We start from the raw sequence: 22,925 nt of genomic DNA on the forward strand, positions 1-22,925 counted from the left end.
GTCGACTACAGTAAATGGCCGACCGCCGGGCGTTCTGGCTATTTATACCTCGGTATGGAGGCGTGGTTAACTCAGCCTCTCGACCAATCGGAGAACTGTCACATGACTGGTCTTAACCAATCGGTCGAGAGGCACATGACCGACCAGGGCCAATGGTAAGCCGGTGTTCTGCACCAATGGCAGACAGCTATGCAAATCATACCACCACAGTACACACTACAATAAATCAGTAGATAGTGAAACACTCATTCAGTAACAGGCTCCACCCCCAAACAAACTACAATGTGAAACTCAAACTAACAATAGCAAAAAGGGAAAGGAAGTTTCCTTAGATTTAGCTGATTATATGTTTGCAATGCACTTTGCTGTGCTTCACATTGTTTTTTCAGCTTGCTTGACCAGGCAATCGCAATGTGCTATAGGTCTTGGCTTTCACCCTACAACTTATTGAATAGAACCTACCTGGGGTTGAGTTCTATTATTGTGCCCATTTGTGAAGTTGGTTTACACAGTGGGTAAAGAGGCTATACATCTCTGGGCCTTGTCATTAAATCCTTTTTTTTAAGTTCCTGTGTACTTTGTGAACTAACACATGTGGAGGTTCTAACACTTAGGGCACAGAATGTTCCAAGACGTTAACTGTGATTCTGCCTAGTAACAAAGGAGGGACTCGCTTGGAATGTCCCTAGATCAGTTCATTGGCCAGTCAGTTTTTGTCACTCAGTGGCTCAGGGTCAGACGGTGATGCTGAAGTGCTGCTGTTGGCTCTGAGGAACTGGATTGGGGCTCAATGAAACCCCAACAGTCATTATGGTAGCTATTGTGCAGTTGAGGCTCCAAAGGTGCACAGTAGCTGTTTTCTAGCCCCATGCTGCTGAGAGCATTTGCACTCCGATGACGCATTGGTAGCTCGGTCAAGAAAGCCCACGTGACTGTGCTTGGCAGAAGAAGAAAAGGCAACAGGAAGGAGACGTAAGGCAGTTGGGGCTCAGAAGTCTGGAAGAATGGAGAAGGTGGCCAAAGGTCAGCGGCTCAGTGCTCAGAAGTAGCCCTGAGAATCATGTATATCTTGGTACAGTCGAAAGGCGTTGGCATAGTGGTATGGTCACTGGACTAGTAATTCAGCGACCCAGGGTAATGCTCTGGAGAGCCAGGTTTATTGATTAGGGATGGGCAAGGGCAATAAATGTTGGCCCAGCCAATGGTGCTCACATCACTGAAGGAATAAAACAAAGGACCAGAGTTTGGACAGACCCAGGGCAGTGACAGACCCAGGGCAGTGACAGACCCAGGACAGTGACAGACCCAGGGCAGTGACAGACCCAGGGCAGTGATAGACCCAGGGCAGTGACAGACCCAGGGCAGTGATAGACCCAGGGCAGTGATAGACCCAGGGCAGTGACAGACCCAGGGCAGTGACAGACCCAGGGCAGTGACAGACCCAGGGCAGTGACAGACCCAGGGCAGTGACAGACCCAGGGCAGTGACAGACCCAGGGCAGTGACAGACCCAGGGCAGTGACAGACCCAGGGCAGTGACAGACCCAGGGCAGTGATAGACCCAGGGCAGTGACAGACCCAGGGCAGTGACAGACCCAGGGCAGTGACAGACCCAGGGCAGTGAAGCCTAGCTTTCTAGTAAAAAGCTGAAGTTGCACCATCAAGTACAGGCTGGAGTGCACACTCATGAATCCAAAGGGACATTATCTGGGAGGCTAGATTGAAATCCTGTGAGGTGAGCAGTCGTTGTGGCCAGTCCAAGTCAAAAGTGGCTGTTGTGAGTCCAGAGACCAGATATCGAAACTGAAGAATGTGGAATTCCTCGAGAGAGTGTCTTAATGAGATTGGGTTTAACAAAATTTGGGGCAGCACGGTAGCATGGTGGTTAGCATAAATGCTTCACAGCTCCAGGGTCCCAGGTTCGGTTCCCGGCTGGGTCACTGTCTGTGCGGAGTCTGCACATCCTCCCCGTGTGTGCATGGGTTTCCTCCGGGTGCTCCGGTTTCCTCCCACAGTCCAAAGATGTGCGGGTTAGGTGGATTGGCCAGGCTAAATTGCCCGTAGTGTCCTTAAAAGTAAGGTTAAGGGGGGGTTGTTGGGTTACGGGTATAGGGTGGATACGTGGGTTTGAGTAGGGTGATCATTGCTCGGCACAACATCGAGGGGCCGAAGGGCCTGTTCTGTGCTGTACTGTTCTATGTTCTATGAAGTAAAGAGCAGATATAATCTGGGTGTTGGTGGCCTCGACCAACTGGAGAGGTAATCTGGAAGTCACAGTGACATAGTGGGGACGTACAGGCTGCACATTTAAAAATCCAATTAACACAAAGGAACTCATCCACCCATTTGTTTTGTGCACAATACTGTTTTTTACAAAGGCTGAGTTACACAGAACACTTCCTGCAAAACCACTTCTATTTTTAATAAACTGCTTTTGCAATATCGGCTTTACTCTCCATGCACAATGACCCAGATAGCAACATTTCACAATCACCGCACTGAGCCTGGCCTCGTTCTGCTGCTGTTCACTCAATATTCCACACAGTTTAAATTCATATCGATCAGTACATTCAAGCTGTTAGTCATTCTTCCAGCATTCATTCAAACAGTGTCGGCGGAGCTTTACTCTGTATCTAACCCCGTGCTGTACCTGTCCTGGGAGTGTTTGATGGGGACAGTGTAGAGGGAGCTTTACTCTGTATCTAACCCCGTACTGTACCTGTCCTGGGAGTGTTTGTTGGGGACAGTGTAGAGGGAGCTTTACTCTGTATCTAACCCCGTGCTGTACCTGTCCTGGGAGTGTTTGATGGGGACAGTGTAGAGGGAGCTTTACTCTGTATCTAACCCCGTGCTGTACCTGCCCTGGGAGTGTTTGATGGGGACAGTGTAGAGGGAGCTTTACTCTGTATCTAACCCCGTGCTGTCCCTGTCCTGGGAGTGTTTGATGGGGACAGTGTAGAGGGAGCTTTACTCTGTATCTAACCCCGTACTGTACCTGTCCTGGGAGTGTTTGTTGGGGACAGTGTAGAGGGAGCTTTACTCTGTATCTAACCCCGTGCTGTACCTGTCCTGGGAGTGTTTGATGGGGACAGTGTAGAGGGAGCTTTACTCTGTATCTAACCCCGTGCTGTACCTGTCCTGGGAGTGTTTGATGGGGAAAGTGTAGAGGGAGCTTTACTCTGTATCTAACCCCGTGCTGTACCTGTCCTGGGAGTGTTTGATGGGGACAGTGTAGAGGGAGCTTTACTCTGTATCTAACCCCGTGCTGTACCTGTCCTGGGAGAGTTTGATGGGGACAGTGTAGAGGGAGCTTTACTCTGTATCTAACCCCGTGCTGTACCTGTCCTGGGAGTGTTTGATGGGGACAGTGTAGAGGGAGCTTTACTCTGTATCTAACCCCGTGCTGTACCTGTCCTGTGAGTGTTTGATGGGGACAGTGTAGAGGGAGCTTTACTCTGTATCTAACCCCGTGCTGTACCTGTCCTGGGAGTGTTTGATGGGGACAGTGTAGAGGGAGCTTTACTCTGTATCTAACCCCGTGCTGTACCTGTCCTGGGAGTGTTTGATGGGGACAGTGTAGAGGGAGCTTTACTCTGTATCTAACCCCGTGCTGTACCTGTCCTGGGAGTGTTTGATGGGGACAGTGTAGAGGGAGCTTTACTCTGTATCTAACCCCGTGCTGTACCTGTCCTGGGAGTGTTTGATGGGGACAGTGCAGAGGGAGCTTTACTCTGTATCTAACCCCGTGCTGTACCTGTCCTGGGAGTGTTTGATGGGGACAGTGTAGAGGGAGCTTTACTCTGTATCTAACCCCGTGCTGTACCTGTCCTGGGAGTGTTTGATGGGGACAGTGTAGAGGGAGCTTTACTCTGTATCTAACCCCGTGCTGTACCTGTCCTGGGAGTGTTTGATGGGGACAGTGTAGAGGGAGCTTTACTCTGTATCTAACCCCGTGCTGTACCTGTCCTGGGAGTGTTTGATGGGGACAGTGTAGAGGGAGCTTTACTCTGTATCTAACCCCGTGCTGTACCTGTCCTGGGAGTGTTTGATGGGGACAGTGGTGCTGTTCATTTCCTGCACCATTTATTATTTTAGCTTTCAGCGAGCTGTGTCATTCTTTGAAACATACCACAGCTGTTGCATGAAAAGGTTTTTGATTTTCCCTTTAGCCATAGAATATTAATCAACGACTTCATTTATCTTGCACATTAGATGCAGTAAAATACCCTGAAGAGCTTCACCAGAGTGATTGACAAAATCTGACACCAAACCGTATAAAGTGGTGTTGGGACTGGTGGCCAAAACACTCATCAAAGAGTTGGACAGCACGGTGGCGCAGTGGTTAGCACTGCTGCCTCATGGCGCCGAGGTCCCAGGTTTGCTCCCAACCCTGGCTCACTGTCCGTGTGAAGTTTGCACATTCTCCACGTGTCTGCGTGGGTCTCACCCCCACAACCCAAATGTGTGCAGGTTAGGTGGATTGGTCACACTAAATTGCCCCTTAATTGGAGAACAAATTAATTGGGTACTCTAAATTTAGTTAAAAAAAGACTCATCAAAGAGGTAACCTTTAAAGAGCAGCTGAAAGGAGAGACATGGAGAGATTTAGGGAGGGAATTGCAGAGTTTAGTATGCAGGCAGGTGAAAGCACAACGGACAATGGCGGGGTAATCATAAAGGAGACCGCGGGGCGGCATGGCGATTAGCACTACTGCCTCACTACGCCAGGGACCCGGATTCGATTCTGGCTTGGGTCACTGTCTGTGTGGAGCTGCACATCCTCCCAGTGTGTGCGTAGGTTTCCTCCGGGTGCTCCGGTTTCCTCCCACAGTCCAAAGATGTGCAGGTTAGGTGGATTGGACTTGCTAAAATTGCCCCTTAGTGTCCAAAAGGATAGGTGGGGTTATTGGGATGGGGTGAGGGCGTGGGCATAGGTGGGGTGCATCTTTCGGAGAGTTGGTGCAGACTCAATGAACAATACAGCACAGGAACAGGCCCTTCGGCCCTCCAAGCCTGTACTGACCATGGTACCTGCCTGAACTAAAACCATCTGCACTTGCGAAGTCCGTATCCTTCCAGTCCCCCCCTAATGATACATTTGACTAGGTGCCCCTTAAATGCTGCTATCGTACCGGCTCCCACCACCTCCCCAGGCAGCGCTTTCCATATATTTACCACCCTCTGTGTAAAAAGCAATAGGTTAAATAGCCTCTTTCTGCACTGCAGGGATTCAATATCTGCAAAAGAGCAGAATTACAGCAGTGAGATCCCGGAAATAGAAAGCTGGGTGAGGTTACTGCTGTAGGAGGGTGAGCTCACGGAGGATTTGAACACAATTTTATAAACTGTTGACCAACAAGGCGGCATCACTAACATGATTTAAAGATTAAAAAGGCACTAAATGTCATGTAGCTGTCCATGAATTTTAAGCAGAGGTGGCCGACCCTGTCCTACACTGTGGAATGAGGTCAGTAATAGGCTCTGACCTTAGCCTGTGATCATCTTAGAGTTAACACAACTCTTTAAAAGAGGCAGCACCAACACTATGGGCCAAATAGCCTCTTTATGAGCTGTACATTTCTGTCCAACTCTGATTCAATCAACCCATTTTCTGTTTGGTGATGCTGCGCACGAATCATCTTACTCAAATACTGTTTGATTTGATGGTAAGATGTTACAGGGCAGCGAGAAAAAGTCTTGTTCCAATGACTCCACCACAAACACAAAATGGGGAAAGAGAGGTTAGAGTCATGTGGAGTTACTTTCATTTAAGTGACATTGGCGTGAGGATGTCGGCACAGAGTTAGGATCTAGAGGGGGGACCTGATTGAGGTCGACAAAATTATGAGAGGTATGGACAGGGTGGACAGCAACAAGGTTTTTCCAAGAGTGGGGGTGTCAATTACAAGGGGTCACGATTTCAAGGTGAGAGGGGGAAAGTTTAAGGGAGATGTGCGTGGAAAGTTTTTTACGCAGAGGGTGGTGGGTGCCTGGAACGCTTTACCAGCGGAGGTGGTAGAGGCGGGCACGATAGCATCATTTAAGATGCATCTAGACAGATATATGAACGGGCGGGGAACAGAGGGAAGTAGATCCTTGGAAAATAGGCGACAGGTTTAGATGAAGGATCTGGATCGGTGCAGGCTGGGAGGGCCGAAGGGCCTGTTCCTGTGCTGTAATTTTCTTTGTTCTTTTTCTTTGTTCCAGAGGGATGCTATTGGTGTGAGTGTGTCGGCACAGAGTCAGGATCGAGAGGGATGCTGTTCTCTGTGCACCATCATTGCAATGTAATTGTAAATTTGTTTTTTTTAAACTAGTTTCCGGTTTCCCACCTGTGTTTGGATCCAGTTAGAGGGAGGGCCATCTCTAACTCTCCAGTTAGAGGGAGGGCCATCTCTAACTCTCCAGTTAGAGGGAGGGCCATCTCTAACTCTCCAGTTAGAGGGAGGGCCATCTCTAACTCTCCAGTTAGAGGGAAGGCCATCTCTAACTCTCCAGTTAGAGGGAAGGCCATCTCTAACTCTCCAGTTAGAGGGAAGGCCATCTCTAACTCTCCAGTTAGAGGGAAGGCCATCTCTAACTCTCCAGTTAGAGGGAGGGCCATCTCTAACTCTCCAGTTAGAGGGAGGGCCATCTCTAACTCTCCAGTTAGAGGGAGGGCCATCTCTAACTCTCCAGTTAGAGGGAGGGCCATCTCTAACTCTCCAGTTAGAGGGAGGGCCATCTCTAACTCTCCAGTTAGAGGGAGGGCCATCTCTAACTCTCCAGTTAGAGGGAAGGCCATCTCTAACTCTCCAGTTGGAGGGAGGGCCATCTTTAACTATTGGCCAGCTCCCAGTTTATTCAAAATAAATTTAGAGTACCCAATTATTATCTTTTTTCCAGTTAAGGGGCAATTTAGCGTGGCCAATCCACCTACTCTGCACATCTTTGGGTTGTGGGGGTGAGACCCACCCAAACACGGTGAGAATGTGCAAACTTCACACGGACAGTGACCCAGAGCCGGGATTGAACCCGGGTCCTCAGCGCCGTGAGGCAGCAGCGTTAACCACTGCGCCACCCTACCGCCTGGCCCACTGCCAGTTATGAGTCCACAGGATGAAGGACGCATTTTAAAAGCCATGAAATGAATGATCTCCTGTTGAGATGACAGAACTGTCACATGGATGAAATTAGGGTGGCCTGAGGGACAGGAACAATAATGTAGGTGAAACTTTTATTTGCTTATAACCCATGATATTCACTTATAGCCCATGATATTTGCTTATAACCCATGATATTCGCTTATAGCCCATGATATTTGATTATAGCCCATGATATTCGCTTATAGCCCATGATATTCGCTTACCTTGACATGTATCAAAGAGCAATGCTTCTTTTAGCACAAAGGAAAAAAACAAACTCACTCAAAAGTTTTGTTCAACATTTTTAAAACAAGATAGTAATTTTCTTGTTGTGTCACACACAGCGCAGAAACGTTTGCAGGGTCAGCAGGAGGGTTTAATTACATGACAGGTTTACAAGTATGCTGACACAGGAAAAAGATGACAGCAAGTGGAGCAGGTGCAAGAGTCTGAATATATCTGTCAGTAGACACAGTCACAGGTATATTGGAAACGTCTCATTGACTGGCACAGGATTTGTCTTCCTCTTACAGGGTGTTAAATAATGTAACGTAAATTGGGATCTTCCTGATGTGTGGTATTGGGCCAAGGGAACTAGGATAGCCATACTCACAAAAAAATTATAAAAAATGATTTAATTTAAAGCCATTTAAAAACACTATACCTGGTAGAGGGATCTTCCACTGGGAGAGTTGACGAGTGTTACAGCACGTCGGTCCACCAGCTCCAAGGCTTGCAGGGCAGCTGGGCCAAAGACAAACTTTAATCTGGACAAGAAACAACATTTAAGTCAAGTTGGAGCCTTTATATCACCGACAGGAGCCGACAATAACCCAGAACATTCAGCCTCTCCCAAGTTGAAACATTCAACACTTCCCTCCCTGAGGAAAAGTGTTGTCCATTCTCAAGGAAACTGTTCTTAAAACAACTGTGTTAAAATAGAGCACAATAACCTCACTGACAAGTGTTGAGGAAAGTTATATGGGCAGCAGGTGTAATCCTGCACATTGTCCCTGTGTGAAGTATGCAGATGAAGCAGGTCCTGAGTCACAGCATTGACTACACGTGACTCCCTCCCTCCTCACCCGCACAACCGTTTTGAAAAATTAACAAACTCCTTCAAATCACGAAAAATACCTTTGTAAAGCAGTTCTCATTATTTTTAATACGCAAAGATACACCGTTCCTCCACACTCTCCCCACGATATATTTACTATTTTCGGTTTATCAAAACCCATCCAACTTTGTTTCTAAAGTTGGATTAATTGTCCGTCTCTACACAAGGCACAAAATGAGGCAACTTTGCTCCATCATGTCAGTGCCAGCTGGAAGAGTTATCCAGCCTGAACCTAACTTCCAGTTCTCGGTCTGTGCTCCTGGAAGTTACAGCACTCGTGCATGTCCATGTTTCAATGTCCCTGCTTTTAGCAATTATTATCTTCATGAGGAAAAGGTCCAATTCCACCTTCTTTATTCATTCAACACTCTGCTTACTGTTTCCGCAATTTAAAACTAGCATTCAGTGATTGAGATTGTTTTGTTGAGGTTGAACGTTTTTGTTTCAAGAATCTGAATGTCATGTCGGAATGTATTCTCGAGAGGGAAACTTGGGGATCAAGCCAAACAGAATGAAAATGAAATGAATGAAATTAAATGAAAATCGCTTATTGTCACAAGGAGGCTTCAATGAAGTTACTGTGAAAAGCCCCTAGTCGCCACATTCCGGCGCCTGTTCGGGGAGGCCGGTACGGGAATTGAACCGTGCTGCTGGCCTGCCTTGGTCTGCTTTAAAAGCCAGCGATTTAGCCCAGTGTACTAAACCAGCCCCTAATATTCCTGCTCTACACCAAGCACAATACAGACACCTGTCTTCTATCTGTGGATCCTTTTTAGTTTTCATTCCCCGAATTCTGGCTCGTGTTTCATATATTTTTTTCAATTCAATCACATTGTCCCAGATTGAACAATCGTCCCTTTCTGGGTTTTCTTTTCCACTAGTACTGGGTAGTTAACGTGTACGGCTTTCACGGAGTTTGGATTGGCATTGAGGGGGTCACTATTCAACACGGTCGGCTACATATAAAATATATGCAGGGAGAATAAAGGTAGTGCATAATTGCTGGCACAAGCAATTCCAGATGTGGTACAGGAGCTCGTGGCTTGATGGAGCATCGATCCAAATGGCTTTGAGTTTACTTTCATAGATGGTTGCACGTTCACAGAATTAACACAAATCAAAGTTGATTTGTTGTGACAGTTTAACCAAAGTAATGTTTGACAATACTTGGAATGATGATATATATTGTGTAATGCATGGATATATATAGTGAATATATACGTTTCCACTGATGAATTACTGGATAAACGCAAAAAGCCAATGTAATACTAAGTCTGGAGTGTCGTGGTGAGATTCCCACGCTGAGCTCAGTTAGCCACCCTGCAGTCTGTGTGGGAGGGTAAAGTCAGCCAGGGTTCCCTCCAGACTGGTCTGCATGATGGAGATCACATAAAAGAAGGATCATGCTGGCTAGGCTGAACACAGTACAAAGTGTTGCTTCTGTTTCGCACAAACTGCTTACGTGAGGCAGAATTTTCATCAATGAAAACAAACAGGTCAGGATCAACACTTACCATGACGTGCTGACACCTGTCAAAGATACCTCCATGTCTTGACAGAACTGGGACTCAACATCAGGAACAAGTTTCAAATTCGGGGCTAAACAAATATTCTACACGATAACCTTCAGTCCGGAATCAATTATTCAGAAACACCAGTCGTCAGGAAATGTTTGGAGAAGACCCAAACATTCCTGCGATGTCATTGCCACAATTTTAGTGCAGTATGTTTGAGAGTACAGACACGGAAGATCCAGCATTTGCATGAGTAAAGCCATTATTATTAGTGCTTTATAATGTTTTATCACTGTCTATGTTTCAGGTAAATATTTTGAAATTCTTACCTGTGTGTGTGTGGCACTGGGAAGGCGAACGTTTATTATCCGCCCCTAATTGCCCGTGAGAAAGTGATAGTGAGCTGCTTTCATAAACGGCTGCAGTGGATAATGTCAGTAAGGCATTTGACAAGGCCCACCACGACAGGCTGGTCAGAAAAGTGAAATTCCAATACAATATAGGAGAAGGTGACAGGTTGGAGGTTTTTGCGAATGGAAAGGGGTTTCCAATGGTGTTCCACAGGGCTCGGTGTTGGGCCCTTGCTGTTTCTCTGTATGTTAATGATTTGGACTTAATGTGGTGGTATGAATGGGAAATTTAACACAATAATTGGCCGTGTAGTTGATAGTGAAGAGGACGGCTGTCGACTCCAGAATGATATCAGGGGCTGGTTTAGCACAGTGGGCTAAACAGCTGGCTCGTAATGCAGAACTGCGTCTGGGATGTTGCGCTGGGGTGCTGCGCCTGGGGTGCTGGGCCTGGGGTGCTGCGCCTGGGGTGCTGCGCCTGGGGTGCTGCGCCTGGGGTGCTGCGTCTGGGGTGCTGCGTCTGGGGTGCTGCGTCTGGGGTGCTGCGTCTGGGGTGCTGCGTCTGGGGGGCTGCGTCTGGGGGGCTGCGTCTGGGGGGCTGCGCCTGGGGTGCTGCGCCTGGGGTGCTGCGTCTGGGGTGCTGCGTCTGGGGTGCTGCGTCTGGGGTGCTGCGCTGGGGTGCTGCGTCTGGGGTGCTGCGCCTGGGGTGCTGCGCCTGGCGTGCTGCGCCTGGGGTGCTGCGTCTGGGGTGCTGCGTCTGGGGTGCTGCGTCTGGGGTGCTGCGTCTGGGGTGCTGCGTCTGGGGTGCTGCGTCTGGGGTGCTGCGTCTGGGGTGCTGCGTCTGGGGTGCTGGGTCTGGGGTGCTGCGCCTGGGGTGCTGCGTCTGGGGTGCTGGGTCTGGGGTGCTGCGCCTGGGGTGCTGCGTCTGGGGTGCTGGGTCTGGGGTGCTGCGCCTGGGGGGCTGCGTCTGGGGTGCTGGGTCTGGGGTGCTGCGTCTGGGGGGCTGCGCCTGGGGTGCTGCATCCCTCGGAGATGTGTAGCTATTTGAATTGTCCTGCACACAGTAATAAACAGGTTCACCACAGTGAGCTCGAGCACGTGAGGGCTGGGCAAGGCTGGCTGAGGAATTGATTAAAAGGGCATTTGGGATCTTGGTCTTTAGAAACAGAGTAAGAAGTCTTACAACACCAGGTTAAAGTCCAACAGGTTTGTTTCAAACACGAGCTTTCGGAGCACGGCTCCTTCTTCAGGTGAATGGAAAGGCTTGTTCCAGAAATGTTTATATAGACACAGTCAGAGATGCCCCGGAATGCGAGCACCTGCAGGCAATCAAATCATCAAAGATGCAGAGAGAGAGGTAACTCCAGGTTAAAGAGGTGTGAATTGTCCCAAGCCAGTTCAGTCGGTAGGCCTCTGCAAGTCCAGGCTTGTTGGTGGGGGCCGAATGTAATGTAGAAACAGAGGCATAGAACAGAAAAGCAAGAACATTATGATGAATCTTTATAAAACGCTAGCTCGGTCTTCTCTGGAATATTGTGTCCAGTGCTGGGCACCACACTTTAGGAATGACGTGAGGCCATACTGACCGTGTCGAGTGGATTTGCGCAATGGTCTGAAGGATGAGGGAGTTCAGTTATGAAGTTAGATTGGCAAAGCCGGAGTTCTCCCAAGAGAAGGGAAGGTTTAGAGGAGATCTGATTGTGGCATTCAAACTCAGGAAGGCTGTGGGCAGAGTAGAGAGAGAGAAATTGTTCCCTTTGACAGAGGGGTTGAGAAACAGACGTCATAAGTTTCAGGTGATAAATAAAATAACCAAATGCGACACTAAAACCTGCGGCAGGTGGTTAGGAATGTACTGCCCGAGACCCACGCTGGAGGCAGATTCAACTGCAGCTTTCAAAAGGGAATTGGTTAAATGCCTGAAGGTATAAAATCCCAGGTTTATGGAGAAAAGGCAGGGAAGTATCAGGACCGTACAGGCTTGGAGGGCCGAAGGGCCTGTTCCTGTGCTGTATTGTTCTTTGAAGTAGGAGCCGCTGAACTGTTCTTACAGAGAGCTAGTGGGGACTCGACAGGCCGATTCACCTCCTTCTATGCCGACATCTTTTGAAGATTCTATTCTAATTCTGTACCTGCCAGAATAATGTCAGATCGGGTTTTACATCAGGAATAACTTTGAAAATCAACCTAGCTTTTAGATATCAACAGAATAAGCAATTAGCGCCCTCCTGTGGTAATGAAGTGAAGAGCAAAGTAAAGCAGGCAGAGAGAGATAGAGTGTGAGAGAGAGAGAGAGAGACAGGCAGAGAGAGACGGGCAGAGAGAGAGAGAGAGAGACATGGGAGAGAGAGAGAGAGAGACGGGCAGAGAGAGAGAGAGACAGGCAGAGAGAGAGAGAGAGACGGGCAGAGAGAGAGAGAGACGGGCAGAGAGAGAGAGAGACGGGCAGAGAGAGAGAGAGAGACGGGCAGAGAGAGAGAGAGAGAGAGACAGGCAGAGAGAGAGAGAGAGACAGGCAGAGAGAGAGAGAGAGACGGGCAGAGAGAGAGAGAGAGAGAGACGGGCAGAGAGAGAGAGAGAGACAGAGAGAGATGGGGCAGAGAGAGAGAGAGACGGGCAGAGAGAGAGAGAGAGACGGGCAGAGAGAGAGAGAGAGACGGGCAGAGAGAGAGACAGAGAGAGACGGGCAGAGAGAGAGAGAGAGAGACGGGCAGAGAGAGGAAGAGAGATGGGCAGAGAGAGAGAGAGAGAGAGAGAGAGAGACATGGCAGAGAGAGAGAGACATGGGAGAGAGAGAGAGAGAGACGGGCAGAGAGAGAGAGAGAGAGGGATCAGGCAGAGAGAGAGAGAGACAGGCAGAGAGAGAGAGAGACGGGCAGAGAGAGAGAGAGAGACAGAGAGAGATGGGGTAGAGAGAGAGAGAGACGGGCAGAGAGAGAGAGAGACAGAGAGAGATGGGGCAGAGAGAGAGAGAGAGACAGGCAGAGAGAGAGAGACAGAGAGAGAGAGAGAAACAGAGAGAGAGAGACAGAGAGAGATAGGGGCAGAGAGAGAGACGGGCAGAGAGAGAGAGACGGGCAGAGAGAGAGAGAGAGAAACAGAGAGAGAGACAGAGACAGAGAGAGAGACAGAGAGGGGGAGAGAGAGAGAGGGGGAGAGAGAGAGAGACAGAGACAGAGAGAGACAGAGAGAGAGAGAGACAGAGAGAGAGAGAGAGAGAGACAGAGAGAGACACACAGAGAGAGAGAGAGAGACAGAGAGAGAGTCAGAGAGAGAGAGGGAGAGAGAGAGAGAGAGACAGAGAGAGAGAGAGAGAGAGAGAAACAGAGAGAGAGAGAGACGGAGAGAGAGACGGAGAGAGAGATAGAGAGACAGAGAGAGAGAGAGACAGAGAAAGACGGGAGAGTCGGGGGAGAGACAGGGTGAGTCAGGGAGAGACAGGGAGAGACAGGGAGAGACAGGGAGAGTCGGGGTGAGACAGGGAGAGACAGGGAGAGACAGGGAGAGTCGGGGAGAGACAGGGAGAGACAGGGAGAGTCGGGGCAGAGACAGGGAGAGACGGGGCAGAGACAGGGAGTGACGGGGAATGACAGGGAGAGACAGGGAGAGACAGGGAGAGTCGGGGCAGAGACAGGGAGAGACGGGGAGAGACAGGGAGTGACGGGGAATGACAGGGAGAGACAGGGAGAGACGGGGAGAGACGGGGAGAGACGGGGAGGGACAGGGAGAGATGGGGGAGAGTCGGGGCAGAGACAGGGAGAGACAGGGAGGGACAGGGAGGGACTGGGAGGGACAGGGAGAGTCGGGGCAGAGACAGGAAGAGACGGGGCAGAGACAGAGAGAGACCAGGGAGAGGCGGGGAGAGTCGGGGCAGAGACAGGGAGAGTCGGGGCGGAGACAGGGGAGAGACAGGGGGAGAGTCGGGGAGAGACGGGGCAGAGACAGGGAGAGACAGGGAGAGACGGGGGGAGAGTCGGGGAGAGACAGGGAGAGACTGGGAGAGACGGGGAGAGTCGGGGCAGAGACAGGGAGAGACGGGGCAGAGACAGGGAGAGTTGGAGAGAGACAGGGAGACCACCCCACTCAAGAAAGAGTGTGGCAACTACAGGCTAAGTCGTGTAGCATCTGTCTATCTCAGCTGTAAACATACTTAATGACCCAACCTCTACAGCTCTCTGCGGTAAAAAATTCCACAGATTCACTGCCCTCAGCGAAGAAACTCCTCATCACTGCTGTGCTCGGAGATTATGCCCTCTGGCCCTAGACTCTCCCACAGGGGAAACAATCTCTTGGCATCTTATAATCTTTATCTTTATTATTGCCACAAGTAGGCTTACGTTAACACTGCAATGAAGATACTGTGAAAAGCCCCTAGTCACCACATTCCGACGCCTGTTCGGGGAGGCCGATACGAGAAAAACACCTATAGTGAGACCGAGTCGGAGAGGTTATTATACTAAATACTTCAGATATAAGTGTTCCCAGAATGGAGATTGCATTATTGACCAGATGCACCGAGATCACTTTCTATAACATTGAAGATACAGTGCATCATTGTATGAAAACTCCGAGAGATGAGGTAAACAATCCAGTCACTTCTACATCATCGAGATCAAAAATTGCAGACTGGGGCAGCACAGTGGCCTAGTGGTTAGCACAACCGCCTCACGGCGCTGAGGTCCCAGGTTCGATCCCGGCTCTGGGTCACTGTCCGTGTGGAGTTTGCACATTCTCCCCGTGTCTGCGTGGGTTTCGCCCCCACAACCCAAAGATGTGCAGAGTAGGTGGATTGGCCACGCTAAATTGCCCCTTAATTGGAAAAAATAATTGGGTAATCTAAATTAAAAAAAAAAAAAATTGCAGACTGTGTGTTGAACAAATTACAAATGTTGATTAATGGTCATGGCAAAATAAATTGGTGATTGGAACAGACTGCTTGTATGCACACCGTATATACACAGGCACTATGAAACTATCAGGAAACTTTAATAAATAAAATATTAATTTTAAATTATTCATCATCACCAGCAATCTCAATAATGCAATCAAAGCTTATCCCAGAATCAAATAAGACATTTAATAAATGGTTTCTGAGTTAAAGAGCCAGGGGACAGATGGAAAATCTCTTGTACTCACGCCAGAAGCAGTTCATCAGTCACTGGAAAAAACAAGAAAGCTCATTAGTGTCCCGTTCACAAACATTTCCTCTTAAAGCTAATCTTAATAACACAGTCAGGCACTCTGAATTGTGCATTGAATAGAAAGATAACCAGTGTTGAAAAAAATTGTCTATTTGCCTCCCAATTCATTCCACAGCAAATGCTGTTCAGGAGAAACAGCCGGTTTCTCTGCTCAGTGGGTGGTGGGGGCTAGCATGGGAGCTGAATGTTGCTACTGATTCAAAAGCCCTGGGTTGGGGGTCAGCCAGGGTTCCCACAGGCTGGGAAATTCAAGAGTATTAGCGAAGGACAGGATCAGACTGAATTGTGATGGTTCTACGGCCAAAAACCCTCAACCATGACAGATGGCCACCCTGGTTAAGGCACTGGGAGGAGAGCTGCCAACTCCTGCTATACTGCAACCACAGAATAATTCAGTGTGTCTGGAAGGGAGAGAAATAAAGAGAGATGTTGGAATAGACAATCAGCACTGGGCCCTGAAGAGTTGTTCTGAAGCATTTTCCACTAGTTATAAAGGTCAAGGCAGCTATGGATAGTAGATGGTGATGATAATCCAGAGACTATTTTTTTTTAGGAATATTAACCCAGAGGTTGAGAGTTCAAATCCCACAATACAAAATTATGAAACTGGATTTGAAATGTCTAGCGGCAGAGCAAACACGGCTGATTTGAGAATGTGAGATTCTGGAGGTGCCACCAAACTTTATCTTTCTGATTTACGAAACTAGCACCAAAGTCTCATAACTATAGTTTCCCACGGCGCCGAGGACCCGGGTTAGCACTGCTGCCTCACGGCGCCGAGGACCCGGGTTAGCACTGCTGCCTCACGGCGCCGAGGACCCGGGTTAGCACTGCTGCCTCACGGCGCCGAGGACCCGGGTTAGCACTGCTGCCTCACGGTGCCAAGGACCCGGGTTAGCACTGCTGCCTCACGGTGCCAGGGACCCGGGTTAGCACTGCTGCCTCACGGCGCCGAGGACCCGGGTTAGCACTGCTGCCTCACGGCGCCGAGGACCCGGGTTAGCACTGCTGCCTCACGGCACCGAGGACCCGGGTTAGCACTGCTGCCTCACGGTGTCGAGGACCCGGGTTAGCACTGCTGCCTCACGGCGCCGAGGACCCGGGTTAGCACTGCTGCCTCACGGTGCCAAGGACCCGGGTTAGCACTGCTGCCTCACGGTGCCAGGGACCCGGGTTAGCACTGCTGCCTCACGGCGCCGAGGACCCGGGTTAGCACTGCTGCCTCACGGTGCCAGGGACCCGGGTTAGCACTGCTGTCTCACAGTGCCAGGGACCCGGGTTAGCACTGCTGTCTCACAGTGCCAGGGACCCGGGTTAGCACTGCTGCCTCATGGCGCCGAGGACCCGGGTTAGCACTGCTGCCTCACGGCGCCGAGATCCCGGGTTAGCACTGCTGCCTCACGGCGCCGAGATCCCGGGTTAGCACTGCTGCCTCACAGCGCCGAGATCCCGGTTAGCACTGCTGCCTCAAGGTGCAGAGGTCCCGGGTTAGCACTGCTGCCTCAAGGTGCAGAGGTCCCGGGTTAGCACTGCTGCCTCACGGCGCCGAGGACCCGGGTTAACACTGCTGCCTCACGGTGCAGAGGACCCGGGTTAGCACTGCTGCCTCACGGTGCAGAGGTCCCGCGTTAGCACTGCTGCCTCACGGTGCAGAGGTCCCGCGTTAGCACTGCTGCCTCACGGCGCCGTGGACCCAGGTTTGATCCTGGCTCTGGATCACTGTCTGTGTGGAGTTTGCACATTCTCGCCGTGTCTGCGTGGGTTTCACCCCCACAACCCAAAGACGTGCAGGGTAGGTGGATTGGCCGCACTAAATTGCCCCTTAATTGGAAAAAAATTATTGGGTACTCTAGAACTTATTTTAAAAATAGTTTCCCAAAGCTGGATCATCCTGGTGATTCTTTTTTATTATTAACGGCAATTTTAGCGTGGCCAATCCTCCTAACCTGCACATCTTTGGGCTGTAGGGCTGAAACCCACGCAGGCACGGGGAGAACGGGCAAACTCCACCCGGACAGTGACCGAGGGTCGGGATTCGAACCCGAGTCCTCGGCGCCGCAGTCCCAGTGCTATCCACTGTGCCACATGCCGTCCTCTTCCTGGTGATCCTAGCAATTCTTCATTTGCTGCCGCCTACGATTAACTTGTGCAATTCTAAATATTTATTAACTGGATCATTCATTATGGCCGAGAGATGGGAAAATGTAACCAATTCTGACCTCCTTTCAATTGCCCAAGGGGTTTTCCATCAAGGGCCAGTAAATTGGCAGAAACCCCCTCCCCCACTGACCCACAGAAACCCCCCCCCCCCCACTGACCCGCAGAAACCCCCCTCCCCCACTGACCCACAGAAACCCCCTCCCCACTGACCCGCAGAAACCCCCCTCCCCCACTGACCCACAGAAACCCCCCTCCCCCACTGACCCACAGAAACCCCCCTCCCCCACTGACCCACAGAAACCCCCCCCCCACAGAAAACCCCTCCCCCACTGACCCACAGAAACCCCCTCCCCCACTGACCCACAGAAACCCCCCTCCCCCACTGACCCGCAGAAACCCCCCCTCCCCCACTGACCCGCAGAAACCCCCCTCCCCCACTGACCCACAGAAACCCCCCCTCCCCCACTGACCCTCAGAAACCCCCCTCCCCCACTGACCCTCAGAAACCCCCTCCCCCACTGACCCGCAGAACCCCCCTCCCCCACTGACCCACAGAAACCCCCTCCCCCACTGACCCACAGAAACCCCCCCCCACAGAACCCCCTCCCCCCACTGACCCCGCAGAAACCCCCCTCCCCCACTGACCCCAACAGCAACCCCCCCTCCCCCACTGACCCGCAGAAAACCCCCTCCCCCCTGCCCCGCAGAACCCCCTCCCCCACTGACCCGCAGAACCCCCTCCCCCACTGACCCGTAGAACCCCCCCTCCCCACTGACCCGTAGAAACCCCCCTCGCCCACTGACCCGCAGAAACCCCCCTCCCCCACTGACCCTTTGAAAACCCCCCCCCCCCCACTGACCCTTTGAAACCCCCTCCCCCCCACTGACCCTCAGAAACCCCCCTCCCCCACTGACCCGCAGAAACCCCCTCCCCCACTGACCCACAGAAACCCCCATCCCCCAGAAACACCCCTCCCCCACTGACCCGCAGAAACCCCCCTCCCCCATTGACCCACAGAAACCCCCCTCCCCCACTGACCCGCAGAAACCCCCCTCCCCCACTGACCCACAGAAACCCCCCTCCCCCACTGACCCACAGAAACCCCCTCCCCCACAGAAACCCCCTCCCCCACTGACCCGCAGAAACCCCCTCCCCCACTGACCCACAGAAACCCCCCTCCCCCACTGACCCGCAGAAACCCCTCCCCCACTGACCCGCAGAAACCCCCTCCCCCACTGACCCGTAGAAACCCCCCTCCCCCACTGACCCGTAGAAACCCCCTCGCCCACTGACCCGCAGAAACCCCCCTCCCCACTGACCCTTTGAAACCCCCTCTCCCCACTGACCCTTTGAAACCCCCTCCCCCCACTGACCCTCAGAAACCCCCTCCCCCACTGACCCTCAGAAACCCCCTCCCCCACTGACCCACAGAAACCCCCATCCCCCAGAAACCCCCCTCCCCCACTGACCCACAGAAACCCCCCTCCCCCACTGACCCTCAGAAACCCCCTCCCCCACAGAAACCCCCTCCCCCGAAAACCCCCTCCCTCACTGACCCTCAGAAACCACCTCCACCACAGAAACCCCCTCCCCCGAAAACCCCCTCCCTCACTGACCCTGAGAAACCCCTCCCCCACAGACCCTCAGAAACCCCCTCCCCCACAGACCCTCAGAAACCCCCTCCCCCACAGACCCTCAGAAACCCCCCTCCCCCACAGAACCCCCCTCCCCCACTGACCCTCAGAAACCCCCTCCCCCACAGACCCTCAGAAACCCCCTCCCCCACAGACCCTCAGAAACCCCCTCCCCCACAGACCCTCAGAAACCCCCCTCCCCCACAGACCCTCAGAAACCCCCCTCCCCCACAGAACCCCCCTCCCCCACTGACCCTCAGAAACCCCCTCCCCCACAGACCCTCAGAACCCCCCTCCCCCACTGACCCACAGAACCCCCCTCCCCCACCGACCCTCAGAAACCCCCTCCCCCGCTGACCCACAGAAACCCCCATCCCCCAGAAACCCCCCTCCCCCACTGACCCACAGAAACACCCCTCCCTCACCGACCATCAGAAACCCCCCCTCCCCCACAGAAACCCCCCTCCCCCACAGAAACCCCCCTCCCCCACTGACCCTCAGAAACCCCCTCCCCACAGAAACCCCCTCCCCCGAAAACCCCCTCCCTCACTGACCCTCAGAAACCACCTCCACCACAGAAACCCCCTCCCCCGAAAACCCCCTCCCTCACTGACCCTCAGAAACCCCCTCCCCCACAGACCCTCAGAAACCCCCCTCCCCCACAGACCCTCAGAAACCCCCCTCCCCCACAGAACCCCCCTCCCCCACTGACCCTCAGCAACCCCCTCCCCCACTGACCCACAGAAACCCCCTCCCCCACCGACCCTCAGAAACCCCCTCCGCCACTGACCCTCAGAAACCCCCTCCCCCACTGACCCGCAGCAACCCCCCTCCCCCACAGAAACCCCTCCCCCACTGACCCACAGAAACCCCCTCCCTCACTGACCCTCAGAAACCCCCCTCCCCCACAGAACCCCCCTCCCCCACTGACCCTCAGAAACCCCCCTCGCCCACAGAAACCCCCTCCCCCACAGAAACCCCCTCCGCCACTGACCCTCATAAACCCCCTCCCCCCCAGAAACCCCCCTCCCCCACTGACCCTCATAAACCCCCTCCCCCCCAGAAACCCCCCTCCCCCACTGACCCGCAGAAACCCCCTCCCCCCCAGAAACCCCCCTCCCCCACTGACCAGCAGAAACCCCCTCCCCCCCAGAAACCCCCCTCCCCCACTGACCCACAGAAACCCCCTCCCCCCAGAAACCCCCCTCCCCCACTGACCCGCAGAAACCCCCTCCCCCCCAGAAACCCCCCTCCCCCCACTGACCCACAGAAACCCCCTCCCCCCCACTGACCCGCAGAAACCCCCTCCACCCCAGAAACCCCCCTCCCCCACTGACCCACAGAAACCCCCTCCCCCCCAGAAACCCCCCTCCCGCACTGATCCCATCTCTGCACAGACGAGGCCCAGTGTGGGATGAGGCCATTCAGCCCATTTTGGCCCACTGGCTGACAAGCAGCCATTCACCAGCCCAGTCCCACAGGCAGATCGCGCCCTGTAGCTTTGTTTGTTACGGCACTTCAATTGCACATTCAAGTGTTTTTACAATGTTGTGAGGGTTTGTGTCCCCACCACCTTTTCAGGCTGGGAATTCCCATTCCCCACCACCCTCGAGGTGAACATCGCCCTTTTCTTTTCAGTTTCAGTTTAAGATCTATTTATCCGCAGAATAGTACACGTTTCTTCACAGCTACATGGAATATATTTACTTTACAATATCCATTTAACATCTGAACATTTTCTAGAGCTGTCAATCTGATGTACTTTCTGACCAGTTAATTATCTCAGATTCTTGATCTGATTGAACTTCACCATTTACCTCTCCTCAACTCTTCTTGTCTCCTTTTTTATTCTCACATTGAACTGACGACATTGGAATTGCTAGTTGCCAATAGTTTTACTGACACGTTAGTTATTTGCCCAACTTCATTTCCAGAGCTCTCATGCTCCACTAAGTAACATTTGGATTATTTTATCAAACACAGATTCTTCTGGTTCGGCAGTTCCTTGGGATAGAGGATGATTTGATTCACTCGTGTTCAATGGGCTCAGATCAGAGATGGCTGCTATGTCCACTGTTCAATTTACACATTTGGGGTAGGTGGTGATTAAAGGGTTGGGCAGACGGCTTGTTCACAGGTCTGTGTACTCCAAAGCCTCAACTTTACATCTGTGTGTTCCCGACACTCCCCTAGAATGTGTTTGGTGTCTTCCTGAGTCAGCATTCTAACTTTGGTCAGTCACAAGCCAGGGTCTGCCATGGGTTGGCGGCTAAGTTGCCCTTTTCTTATACTGGGCTTATGATCACATTCAGAAACCGAGTCACAAAATGAATGATGGAAGTAACAGACTCAGTTCAGCTTGCTGTTACCCAGAGTCAGTAAGGCGAGGTTGGTCAGTGGCCCAATTCCTTCTCAGATCCAAAAAAGTTGGTTCCCGCCCCAATCAATATCCCACAGCTTGTACAGGAATGTGCTTCCCAGGATATTGAGCAACGGCAGGACCACAATTGAATAGTCATCGTTCATGCTCTGAACCCGAGCATCAAAACAGAGGCCAGGGAATAATATTCCAGCAGGAATCACCCAACTGGAAAATTGAGGGTTTATCCCACCGGGAAATCAAATAATCAACAATAATAATGGCAAAGAATTACTACCATCTGTAAAGTCTCTACATTGTCCAGTGTAAAGACATATTTTATAATCAGTTTATTCATTAATACTTCCTGTTTCAGGGAACAAGTTAATTACGCAGGAGGTTTGCTGGGTAACACCATCACCACTGCCAGGACACCATATTTAGGAACATGGCAGCAGTACAGAAGGCCATTCAGCCCATCGCGCCTGCTCTGCCATTCAATAAGATCATCCACTTCAATGCCATCGTCCCACACTATCCCCCTCTCTCTATGACACATTGGCCATATTCTACTGCTTTCTGAAATGCCAGTTTGCAAATGATGGTTGATCTTCATGGTCCTGGCAAAGTGCCCAGTTTTTGAGGAACAGTAGCTGTGATTGAGGGGGAGGATTCACTGTGTCGGGCGGGGGGGGGGGGGGGGCAGTGTTTGATGGGGAGGATTCACTGTGTCGGGCGGGGGGGGGGGGGGGCAGTGTTTGAGGGGGAGGGCTCACTGGGTCGAGCGGGGGGGGGGCAGTGTTTGAGGGGGAGGATTCACTGTGTCGGGCGGGGGGGGGGCAGTGTTTGAGGGGGAGGATTCACTGTGTCGGGCGGGGGGGGGGGAAGTGTTTGAGGGGGAGGATTCACTGTGTCGGGCGGGGGGGGCAGTGTTTGATGGGGAGGATTCACTGTGTCGGGCGGGGAGGGCAGTGTTTGAGGGGGAGGGCTCACTGGGTCGAGCGGGGCGGGGGGGGAGTGTTTGAGGGGGAGGATTCACTGTGTCAGGCGGGGGGGGGGGGGAGTGTTTGAGGGGAGGATTCACTGTGTCGGGCGGGGGGGGGGCAGTGTTTGAGGGGGAGGATTCACTGTGTCGGGCGGGGGGGGGCAGTGTTTGAGGGGGAGGATTCACTGTGTTCGGGGGGGGCAGTGTTTGAGGGGGAGGATTCACTGTGTCGGGTGGGGGGGGGCAGTGTTTGAGGGGGAGGATTCACTGTGTCGGGCGGGGGGGGGCAGTGTTTGAGGGGGAGGATTCACTGTGTCGGGCGGGGGGGGCAGTGTTTGAGGGGGAGGATTCACTGTGTCGGGGGGGGAGTGTTTGAGGGGGAGGGCTCACTGGGTCGAGCGGGGGGGGGGGCAGTGTTTGAGGGGGAGGATTCACTGTGTCGGGCGGGGGGGGGGCAGTGTTTGAGGGGGAGGATTCACTG

The 22,925-nt window shown here is 52.2% G+C and overlaps 1 protein-coding gene across 3 annotated transcripts in view; it reads right to left on the reverse strand.

Annotated features, from left to right (window-relative positions):
- zswim7 (zinc finger, SWIM-type containing 7) overlaps positions 1 to 22,925 on the reverse strand; it is a 51,628-nt gene that overhangs the window by 8,266 nt on the left and 20,437 nt on the right. For all 3 annotated transcript variants that reach the window (XM_038814796.1, XM_038814797.1, XM_038814798.1), the window contains exons 3-4: positions 15,241 to 15,262; positions 7,788 to 7,890 (exon numbers count right to left, since the gene is read on the reverse strand). In XM_038814796.1, the coding sequence (XP_038670724.1) occupies positions 7,788 to 7,890; positions 15,241 to 15,262 (125 nt within the window). The remainder of the gene's footprint in view (positions 1 to 7,787; positions 7,891 to 15,240; positions 15,263 to 22,925) is intronic.

This window comes from Scyliorhinus canicula, chromosome 12, assembly GCF_902713615.1.
Source record: "Scyliorhinus canicula chromosome 12, sScyCan1.1, whole genome shotgun sequence".
NCBI lineage: Eukaryota > Metazoa > Chordata > Chondrichthyes > Carcharhiniformes > Scyliorhinidae > Scyliorhinus > Scyliorhinus canicula.